We start from the raw sequence: 12,500 nt of genomic DNA on the forward strand, positions 1-12,500 counted from the left end.
TGGAGCCACCGAAAACTGTAAAATCCTTACGAGGATTTCTCGGCACGGTAAATTTCTACAGGAAGTTCATCAACAACGTCGCTGAAATTCTATCGCCACTCAATCAAGTACTTGAAGGTCCGAACGTTAAAGGATCGCATCCTGTCCACGGGACATTTGACCTTCAATACGTTTTCGACGCTGCAAAATAAGCTCCCATCAACGCAACCCTCCTGATTCATCCGAACAACAATGCGAAATGGGCTGTTTTACCGACAAGTCAGAATATGGGATCGGTGCTGTTCTGGTACAGCAAGTCAACAACGATTTGCAGTTACTGGCGTTTTTCAGCCGCAACCCTCATAGCTAACTTGGTAATAAACTGGCGCCAAACTAACAACCGCAACCTTTCACCAAGTTGGCCAACAAAATTGGTAATTCCAAAATCGATGGTAACTTTCTCAGAATATGGGTGGCAAAAGTTGGCAATTCCATAAGTTAATGGTAAATTTCTGAGAAAGTGGGTGGCAAAAGCTGACAATTCTGAAGTTGGAGGGAATTCGTCTTCAATTTTCTCAGAAACCTGCGTTCAGCTTGCAGCTGCTCTGAAAAAGTTGGCGGTAACCTGTAGCTAACAGTTACAAAAGCTAAAGTTGTCGGCATGTTGTCGTCAAGTTGGTCGCAAACTAATGGATACCAACTTTCTGACGAGCAACTCGTGCTACCAGGAAAGTTGACACCGTCTATACAGAAATTGTCAACCTGCGATAGAGAATTACACGCGATATACGATGTGGTCACTTTCGATACATCTTTGAAAGATGACACATCATGATCTACACTGATCACAAACCGTTGCAACATGCGTTTTAACAACGCACAGAATGGGCATTACCGTGGCAATTTCATCGTCTTGACTTCATCGGTCGGTTTACAACCGATATTCGAAACATATTGGGCACCGACAACATCGTCGCAGATACGCTTTCTCGCGTAAAGGCCGCCACAGAAACAATGACGCCCCAAAAACTCGCCGGCGCTCAAAAAGGTGACAACGAACCTCTGCACCGTACGACAGCTTTAAACTTGAAGTTCGTCCATTTCAACAACGGACCTGGTGTACTGTGACACCACGTCAGGTACAGTGTGTCCATGCGTCCCAGCGCAACTTCAAAAAAAAGTTTTTGGCTCATTACATTCACTCGCGCATCCCGGCGTTCGAACATCGTTAAAACTCGGAACAAAACGTTACGTGTGGCCGTCAATTAATGAAGATTGCCGGGAATAGGCTAAAGTCTGCATCGATTGTCAACGCAACTAGGTAAAGCAACATGTAGCATCGCCAATAGCAAACTTTCAATCACCATCCGAGCGATTCGAATACATCCACATTGACCTCGTAGCACTGCCAGTGTCAAAAGATTACAACCCGCGTTTCCCACGGATTAATCGATCAGTGGATTTTTTGCTATGGCGTTCCACGACGAATCATCTCTGGCCAAGGCCGTCAATTTGAATCATTGCCATTTCGTGAATTAACCAACTTGGCGTTAAACACATTTACACAACGCAATACCATCCGCAACCCAACGAACTCGTCAAAGGCCAGCACTGACAGCTACAAGGCGCCCTCTTGTGCCTTGAAGAGTCGTGGTACAATGCCTTACTAGCAGTTTTACTCGGACTGCAAGCTGCCTGAAAGAAAGACATCGCCGCAACACCAGCCGAACTTGTCTACGTCGAACCTCTTCACTTACTTGATGAACTACTTACACATGTACTGGTACGAAACGACCTTGTCAGACCGTCATACTCACCACCGTATGGTGATCCTTTCCGCGTCATCAGCCGTCATGACTAATACATTGTTGTCGATTTTAAACGCTCTCCGAGGAAAATATCAGTTGAGAGACTTAAGACCGTATACGAGGCGAACAATGATGAAATCATTGTTCCGCAAGGACCACCTACGCACGTCAAACTGCCACGAAACGTTAAGTTTCTTTAAAATTGTTTTTTTTCCATCATTATGCATAATTTCCAGTCATTAATATTTATTTGTATTATAAACATTACATTCATCATTGTGAATTTTCACATAATTAATCATTCCTTAATTCAAAACAGCTAATTTTTTTTTTTTGAAAATTTTCATTAAAAAAAAAAAAAAAAACAAAGGGGATACTGTGGTGACTGCCAGAACGTTAAATTCGTCAACTATCGAGCCATCTCGGCCGTGATCGATGAATGTCATCGATTCCCACTCATCGTATCTTCGATTCCATCATTCCGTAAGATTAGGAATCAAACAATTAGCTCTAAGTTTCCGTAGACTACGCATTTTATTATACGTTACAATTACAATCTAATTCTTTTTTCTATATTCGCTGTGCTCAATAAATAATTTGTCGTAGCAATTTTTGATCGTGGTATCATTTATTGTACAACTAACCCCATCGTTACATATATGTGGCGTTGCTGCAATAATTACGATCGATCGATTTCGGCAATCTACGCCGAACATCGATTTTGACATATTCCGTCTCAACCTCATTCGTAGAGACATTAGAAAAATTACAAGATACACTGCTGAACTGCGTACACGCATTCAAGCAATATTCGTTTTGTATACTTTCTTTGATTGTATTAATTACGTTGGTTAAATAAAACATTTATTTAACATTATTAGTTGGTTTAAATAATTTATTTTAATATAATTAAATTTTACCCTCAACCACTAAATTGGTGACCCCGACGTGATTTCTTTTTAAGAGAAGCCTCGAGCACGTGCGTTACACAGTTTATAAAATCTCGGGAGTTTTCGTGTCGTTTTGCTGCGAATATTTTGTCGTGTTGCTGATTAATCGGCGAGACCGTGATTTTTTGTTCACAGTTATTTTTGTGTGAATTTATTTTTGATTTAATTAGTGCAGTGATTTTTCATCATTGTATAGTTTTATAACATTTTTATCACCACTGGTGCATTGCTGCGCATCTTATGGACGCTATGCCGCATCAGTGGTGATTCGAGAGACCTTTAGTGCAATTCGAATTGTGATAAAAGTTTTCGTGTGCTGTGATAAAAAATTGCAATTAATTTTTCGTACAGTGTGGCATATAATTTTCTTTCCGTTACCGAAAATACCATCGAGGATTAAGCCGATACACCGGCTGCACATTCCTGAGCCGTGCGTCATCGATAATCTTTCGGTAGCACTGTACCGAATTAAAGACATTGTTGACGGGTGATGTCAGACTCTGAAATTGAGAGTGACAAGAAAATAAAATAATTTCAAGTGCAGGTGATATTATTATGTGAAATATTATTTTTATATTCTATGTTTCAAAATGTACGCATCCGCCGCAGAGGAAATCGCTGCGTTGCGTAAGCAACTTGCACTGCTGCCTGCCGAGTATAGTGAAATGCTTACGGAGGAGCAACTTTCAAACACACGATCCAGAGCACACCGACACCATCGTCCTCGGAAAGTTAAAAAATTTGACCATTGCTGGTATCATTTTGAGCATGGTAAAAATGCCCGATCATGCGCTCCCAGCTGTAAATGGCAGGGAAACTTAAACGATAATCAGTAGAGGTGGCTGATGGTTCTCAATCGATTTCTCGCCGCCTGTTTATCGGAGACCGAACTATAGGAACGGAATATATGTCGATTCCGGCTCCGATTTATCCGCCTTTCCACGTGGCTGGCTGAAATCATTTAGTACACCCATAGGTTACCAATTGTATGCCGCAAACGGCTCGATAGTTCAAACCTATGGTTTAAAATCGCTTACATTGAACCTTGGACTTCACCGTGAATTTTCATGGAATTTTATCATTGCTGACGTCACTAAACCGATTATAGGTGCAGACTTCTTAAGTCATTATGACTTATTAGTCGACCTAAAACGAAAAGGCCTTCGTGATAGCATCACTGGTTTACTGACGCGCGGAAATTCCCATACGATATCGGCAGAAATAAATTATAACGGTGACCTTGGCTACTTCGTGTCCAGTAGCCACGAACCACAGTTACAAAATTTCCCGATTAAATAATTAATTATTAATTATAAATATGAATTTTAATTATTATATTGCTGGTTCTGAACGCGGGAAATAGATCTCAGGGATGGGTCGACTCGCTTTGACCGGACACGCGGCTGAAATTAAGTTATACTAAAGACACTGGTGATGAAAAGAAATTTTTTTGAGACTTAATTCAATTATTATATATAATAAATTTTATTTAACCAAGTCCCAGATATTTACAAAATTCCCCTTTATATAAAATAAATTCTTTTCAATGAATAATTAAATAAATGAATGTGCATTTACGATAAATGAATTTGTTTAACACGCAGTTATTTAATAGATACGGGAAAATAAAATCAATAATTATTTATACTGGATCGCGTTGAAGAGAGATAAAATATAGTAATTTTATATAAGTCTTATCTGGATTTGATTGAGTCGAACGTACTGCAGGTATCGGCCGTCGCTGCATATTGGACCTTCTCTTCCGAATCCTGGGCTGTTGATGTAGGATTTGATGCTGGACACTCACAAATCACTTAGATAATGAACTTAACGTAAATTTGGTTTTATAAACCAGTTTATAGCAAAAGAACAAATATATTTTAGAATTTTAAGTTGAAATTTTTTTACAATGAGCGAATCGAGTAACTGGTAAACGAGGCTATGCGTATCAGTGCTTCGACTTGAGTGTCGCTTGAATTGATCGCCTGCACTTCAATCGATTGCCTGCACTTGAATCGTCTCTTTTATCTAGTCATCTTAGGCCCCAACCTCCGATGACCCCTACCTAATTATGCGCACATGACCGATTTACGGTCACCTGCTGCGTGGAATCATCCCTTGTGGTCTAACGCCTAGCTCAGCCAAACTCGGCAATCAGGCTGCGATGAGAAAGATAGAGAAAAACTAAATCAAGACTGAGACAGCGAGAGAGCCGCACTCTCACGTCGTAAACCAACGCTGCCCGGTTATAAAATATTAAAGCAATCCGATGGTAATTCTGCGTATATGGAATTATTAAGAGAATTTATCAATATTACACGACCTGATGCTACTCAGCATCAAACTAAAAAGCATTCAACGATTCATCATATTCGAACGTTGGCTGGACCGCCAGTTTCGTGCAAAGCAAGTCGCCTGGCTCCAGATAAATTGAAAATTGCACAAGTCGAGTTCCGAAGAATGATTGAGGAACGTATTTGCAAACCATCCAATAGCGCCTGGGCTTCACCACTTCATTTGGCACTGAAAAAGTCCGGAGAATGGAGGCCGTGAGGTGATTACCGACCACTTAACAATCAAACCTTAATGGATGAATACTCATTGCGTTATCTTGAAGACTTTGGATTTTTACACGGTAGAAACATATTCTCAGTCGTTGATTTTGCAAGCGCAATTTTGCATATATCATTGCAACAGAGGTCGTGCCGAAAACGGCGATCATCACACCGTTCGGACTGTTCGAGTCCCGATTCATGACGTTTGGGCTTAAAAACGCGGCTCAAACGTTTCAACGATTCATCGAAGAGGTCACTCGTGACCTTGACTTCATCTTTCCATATGTTGACGACATTTTAATCGCATCTAACAACGAGAAACAACGCATAGACCACCTGAAAACTTTATTCGAGCGTCTCCATGAATACAGACTAGTAATTAATGTACTGAAATGCCAGATTGCTCGACCGGAAGTAAAATTTCGTGGCCATGTCACCACCAAAGATGGAATTAAGCCGTTACCGGAAAAAGTCGAGGCTATCATCAATTTCAAGCCTCCTACCACCATAAAAGTCCTTCGTCGATTTTTCGGCACAGTGAATTTCTACAGAAAGTTCATTACGAACGCTGCAGAAATTTTAGCACCGCTTAACAAAATCCTGGAAGGCCCAAAAGTCAAAGGCTCTCATCCAGTCAACTGGACATCTGAACTTCACGATTCTTTCAAGTCAGCTAAACGAGCTCTCGCGGATGCTACTCTGTTGGTCCGGCCTAAAATCGATGCTGACTGGGCAATATTCACCGACGCATCCAAAATCGGTATTGGAGCCGATTTGCAACGAAAAGTGGATAACAACTGGTAACCACTGGCATTTTTCAGTCAAAAGGTGTCCCCTTCGATTCAGAAATTGTCGACGTACGACTACGACTTGAACGCCATCTACGAGGCTGTAAAATACTTTTGGCATATTTTCGAAGTCTGGCATGTTACGATCTACACTGATCACAAGCCGCTTCAGCACGCTTACAAACAGCGCACCGAAAGAGCATCGCCTTGGCAATTTCGTCAACTCGATTTCATCGGTCAATTCACCACCGATATTCGGCATGTGTCGGGTACCGACAATATTGTCGCTGACACATTGTCACGTGTCGAAGCAGTATCTACTGCTATAACGTCGCATGAACTTGCCGACGATCAACAAACCGATGACGAGCTTCAGCAGTTGTTACGTCAAACAACTGTTTTAAGTTAAAAACGATTCAACTCGATAATGGACCTGCACTATATTGTGACACTGTGTCAGGTAAAGGGCGTCCATACATCCCAGGACCGCTGAGGAGAAAAATGTTCGACTCGCTACACACGCTTGCTCACCCTGGAATCAAAGGATCGCTAAAAAAGGTCTCTTAAAGATACGTCTGGCCGTCGATTAATAAAGATTGTCGTAAATGGGCGAAAACTTACATCGATTGCCAGAAAAATAAAGTTCAAAGACACGTGTCGTCGCCGATCGCCAGTTTTTAACCTCCAACTGAACGATTCGAGCACATACATATCGACTTTGTGTCTTTAAAATCTTCAAGAGGTTTTAATCAGTGTTTAACGATCATCGACTGATTCACGAGGTTTTCTGAGGCTGCCCCATTATCCCATGGACCCGCAGAGACGGTAGCACACGCACTATCGCTGCACTGCGTTTCTCACCACGGAGTACCGAAACGTATAACTTCGGACCAAGGTCCGCAATTTGAATCGTCGTTATTTCAATCGTTACTAAAAATGTACGGAATAAAATACCTACATACTACATCGTATCATCCGCAAGTCAACGGTCTCGTCGAACGTTTACATCTTCAGCTAAAGGCAGCACTTTTGTGTCATCGAGAGTCATGAAACGACGCATTACCAGACGTTTTTCTTGGCTTACGTGCTACTTGGAAAGACGGCATCCAGACGAACCCGGCTGAATTAGTGTACGGTGAGCAAATTCGTTTGCCTGGTGAGTTAATCACACCAAGCAATAAAACAACACCTCATAACATTGTAAATACTCTAAAACGTCATTTTTATTCATTGGCACCGGCCGAAATGTCGCGTCACGGTAAGCATTCTGTTTTCTGTTTCAGGAACCTTAGTACTTGCAGTCATGTACTGGTACGGAATGACTAGGTTGGATCATCGTTCACAGCGCCATACGAAGGTCCATATCGTGTAATAACTCGGAACGATAAATACTTCATCGTTGATTATCATGGACAACAAATCGCTATTTCAGTGGATAGGTTGAAGCCGGTTTACGAGGCGAATCCAATCGACACGACGATGACAATAACAACAAACTCCCAACCGAACAACACAGCAATCGAGACCCAAAAACGCTGAGTCTGGTTTAATATTTAAAAAAATTAACGCGATTAAAATTTTTTTTTTTAAATGAATTTTTTTTGTTTACAAAGTAAGAATTCACCACTGTATTATACTCATTCATTTACATATTTACTTATTTACATCATTTGTATATATCCCATTACTGTAATTATCGTGTATTAAATTTAGAAAAAAAAAAAAAACAAAGGGAGTTCTGTAGCGTTGCTACAATAATTACGATCGATCCATTTCGGCAATCTATGCCAAACATCGATTTTTACATATTCCGTCTCTACCTCATTCGTAGAGACAATATAAATATTACAAGATACACCACTGAAGTGCGTACACGCATTCAAGCAATATTCATTTTGTGTGCTTTCTATTGCTGTATTAATTACGTTGGTTAAATAAAACATTTATTTAACATTATTAGTTGGTTTAAATAATTTATTTTAATATTATTAAATTTTATCCTTAACCACTAAATATATATACATTTAACCCATAAAATTGTTCTGAATTAATAATAACAGCTGTTATCAAAGAAATAATTAAGGATGATAGTAACAGTAACTAAGGCTATCCAAGTTTCTAACAGAGAATGAACATTTAAAAACATTATTTAATGTTGTTTGGAATTTTTTTAGATATTGACGTTGCAGAAAACGATCTCAAAAGTAATTTGTCATAATTATCCGTCTTTTTGTTTTTCTTTCTCTTTTTTTCTGAGAAGCAAAGTTATTGCTAGAGTAAGTTTGCATCAATAAGAGAGAAAATGTTTTTAGCTACAGACGAAACGTTTTTAGTGCTTGTAATGGTAGCAATTGTGTCTACTACTTAACATTCGGTAGCAATCGATATTATTTGTTTCTGAATGTGTGCATCAAAAGAATGATTTATTATCATTAATGACAATTTTGATGATTTCCAAATTGAGACATTATGAATTGTCTTTGTCGTCCTCAGCCTTGTGGTTCCCAATTTTCCCTGTTTAGTTGCCGTCTGAAACTACACAACGTCATAGTGCCGTGGTCACATGACTTATTATCACCTCAACACATGTCCGTAAGGGTAAAATGGAGACAGAGTCCCAAGACTAGTCCTATGCTTAAAATTATCGGTCAATCACTTCGATTCTGGATCAATTAGCATGAACACGTATAATTTATCTACCATTGTAGTAGACTAGCAGATTACTTGCGATTCTTTGTAATTTGGGTGATTAACTTGGATTATTTGTCATTCGGCAATCTACTTGCATTATTTATAATTCGGGCAATTAACTTGCATATAATTTAACATTACTGGTGATTTACTTGCATTAGAATTTTATTTTATTTTATTATTTGTCATAAATAAAATCCAGTTTTATTTCATTGTTATTGTCAGTTATCAGCGATATACTCGCAATAAAATTATATTTAAATTAATAAATTCAGTGTACTGAAACTACGTTGTTCCACGCGGTCAGTATCAAGTGTACACCAGGACAACATTTTTATATTGTATTTTGCGAACAACGGCAATTGTAAGTAATTGAATATTGGTGTAGTTAGCAATACATTATCATTGTTACTGTTAATCCTTTTGCTGCATCTGTCACCTTTCATCCTGTTTATATCCTACTCTATTGGTAAGACTCTTAAATAATTAAGTAAAAGTATTATCATTCAAATTACAACTAATAATTTATTACTCATCGAAGAAAAATATGTAATTTTATAAGCCGTGAGGTGAGTTGATAAGTTTTCACTTACGTAAGCCAGGATTCAACCCACGAATTCTGGTGGCTGCTAGTAATATTCGCAAAGATAAAAGGCAATTTGTCTTAAAATTAGCGAAATTTTTTGGTTGGATTATCAATAATATCGTTTTCTCGCGCAAGCTCAATTAGAATATAAGCATCCTTTTAGTCCACATTATCTTCCAGCCTGTAGCAGATTTTATTAAATTGTAAGGCATTTTACCAATAAAGCAGAGTACTTTTTTGTATCATTAAACATACTTTCATCAGAAGTATAAAGTATCCACGATGATAATCGTAATTATCAATACTACTTATGTTCGTGATTGAGCCTAGATTAAGTCAGTTATTTTCAGGAGAATTTTGTTTTACACTCTAAAATTCTTATAATATTGTAGAATTCATCGTAATAAAACTTTTCAATGCAACTGCCATTTCAGAACTTTCAAATTGTGGGAAATATATCGGATTATACATCGAATGATTAGATGAGAATGTCGCTATTTGAATTTTAGTGAGCTCGAATACCCTTTTGGCAAAATGCTAGTCAATAACATATGTGTGTAGAACGGAAGAGTGAAATTCATCTTGAAACGAATATAAAGATTACCATCTAATGTACATTTAATGTATACTTTTTGTTTGTCTCGAGGGCTTGATTGAACTCAATTATTAATTAGGACGAGATATTTTGTAAGAAATAAATACCTATATTCGGGTGTGGGACAAGCTTTGGCTACACAGATCAATGATGTTGACTCGTCTTGACCAACGTACATAACTCCAGAATGCTCCAAGATTGTTGGTGGTATGACCCCTCTGTGATCTGAATGGAAAATTATTTACAGATTATTTTAATTTAAATGATGAATGTATGTTTAATGTATACATGTAAGTATGTACTTATCAATCTTGTATATTTAAGTGTATTTGGACTTTTTTAGTTTTGAATAAAGTATTGTTATGGTAAAACATTACCTGCTATTCTGACATTTGCTGAAGAACTTACAACCACTTGTCTTGTTAACCGATGCATTGTCCTACATCTATAACTCAAGAATTGATCACTGAACTCGAGACTATGGATCAAAAGTTCACCTGTAGATAGCAAATGGAATTTACCATCTGTAAATGAAAACATAAAATTTTACATTAATTCTGTGCTAAATTGTCTACCACAAGAGTTTGATAGGACTAATATTCATATGAAATAACATTAAATTAAATTGTTATTTCAAGCAATGGGTCTGTTTAATTTTTTTTTTTTATTTTTTGTGCGCTTCGAATTATTCTTATTTATTACTCTCGCCATTTTATTTGTTACCTTCTTGTTAATATTGGTAAAAAAAATTCCTATAACGGCTATATAAGAAACTCTGTAAAGAAATAGAATGGATTTTATATACCTTTCTTCAGAATCGTTACAGGAATGTTGTAATGTCTTTACAGGTAACCTATACTATCCGCACATAAATCTAATAAGATATTTGCCAAAATTCTATAAGTTCGACAAATAACAGGAAAAAAATTACGGAAACAAAAAAATTCATTGAAGCCCATAGACTTGTTGAAAGATGAGCAATTATTTTGAAAATTTTTTTTTCGTCGGTTTGCTCAAGATTACTCCGGAACCGTGTATAGTAAAAAAATTTGAGAGCCAGATCTGAAAACTAGAAACTTGAGGCTACAATTACCTTTTTTTTTTCTACGACCATTTTTCACCGAGTTACATCATGTTGAAAATCACCCGAAAATTTCGAATTTTTTTTCGATCCCTTACTTTTTGGGACTAGTGTATATATGTAATATAATGCGTCACGTTGCGAAGATAGCAGCCACAATTTTTAACGGGTCTCAATGAAACTTGGCACATTTATTCTATGAAAGATAAAGTCAGTTAAGTTCGGAGATGAAAAAAAATCGGTTAACTAGTTGAGTAGTAACCGAGATTTGAAATTCTAAAAATTAACGAAAAATGCTACTTTTTTCGGCTTTTTTCGTGAATAAATTTTTATCGGACATCTCTCTCCTCACTATGTAAAAAAAATCGATCTGTCAGTTGACCCTGCGGGCCAGTCCCAAAACTTCCCGGTGATTCCGAGTGCATTGAGCTCGACAAAATCGGTATCGATAAATTTCCGAGCTTTTCGAGCTCGGAAATACTTGTAGATGACGTTTTTTTCGAAAAAAAAAACATTTTTGACATTTTGCCTCCAACGACATCTTTCGAACAAATTAATCGATTGGGACGGTTAACGTACCAATCGACGCGTTTTACAGCTGTTTGGATTTTGAAATCAATTATCTATTCATTCTTGAGAAATTTCGAAAATACTAAGAAAAAAAATTTTTTTTAATGCTTTCGACACCGGTTTCTCTTGATGATATGAACCGATTTTGATGGTTGAGGTAGCCTTCGACGCGGCTTATGAAGCTTCAGACCCCAGTCGATTTTGGAATCAATCCCTTGAGCACATTACAAGTTATTGTAAAAAAAACATTTTTGAAAAAGTATATTTTTGGAATATCTCTGAACGAGCACAACCGATCAATCTCAATTTTCCACAGCTTGTAGGAATTTACATGCCGCGTCAAATGGACCTCGGAGATTAAAATCAGTTAATCCGATCGAAAGTTACAGAATACTCACATACATACATACATACATACATACATACATACATACATACATATCCGGGCGTGGTCAGGTAACTTAAAGTCACGCAAGGTATGCATCCTTCTCACCCTAGATGTGAAAAATGTCTTCAACAGTGCAAGCTGGGACGACATTATGAACGCAATGGAACCGATTCGAAAGTGAAACAAGAAAACCTGGCAATCGTTGACGATTACCTTCACGGAAGAACGCTGATCGCGGACACAATGGACGACCCACGCAAATACGATGTTACAGCTGGCGTGCCACAGGGTTCAGTCATAGGTCCCGACTTGTGGAATGCAGACTACGATGAGCTACTGGATTTACCACTGCCGGAACAAGTAGAACTTACCGGTTTTGCAGATGATGTCGCAGCCACGATTTTAGCAGACAGCATCGAAGACGCAGAACTATTAGTTACATACGTACGTACGTACGTACGTATGTGTGTATGTATGTATGTATGTATGTATGTATGTATGTATGTATG

The 12,500-nt window shown here is 38.0% G+C and overlaps 1 protein-coding gene across 1 annotated transcript in view; it reads right to left on the bottom strand.

Annotated features, from left to right (window-relative positions):
• The window catches only part of LOC103580233 (cell adhesion molecule Dscam2), a 459,597-nt gene that overhangs the window by 160,448 nt on the left and 286,649 nt on the right, over positions 1-12,500 (bottom strand). The window contains exons 4-5 of the mRNA XM_014439749.1: positions 10,330-10,476; positions 10,060-10,177 (exon numbers count right to left, since the gene is read on the bottom strand). Of these exons, the coding sequence (XP_014295235.1) occupies positions 10,060-10,177; positions 10,330-10,476 (265 nt within the window). The remainder of the gene's footprint in view (positions 1-10,059; positions 10,178-10,329; positions 10,477-12,500) is intronic.

Source organism: Microplitis demolitor, chromosome 1 (genome assembly GCF_026212275.2).
Source record: "Microplitis demolitor isolate Queensland-Clemson2020A chromosome 1, iyMicDemo2.1a, whole genome shotgun sequence".
NCBI lineage: Eukaryota > Metazoa > Arthropoda > Insecta > Hymenoptera > Braconidae > Microplitis > Microplitis demolitor.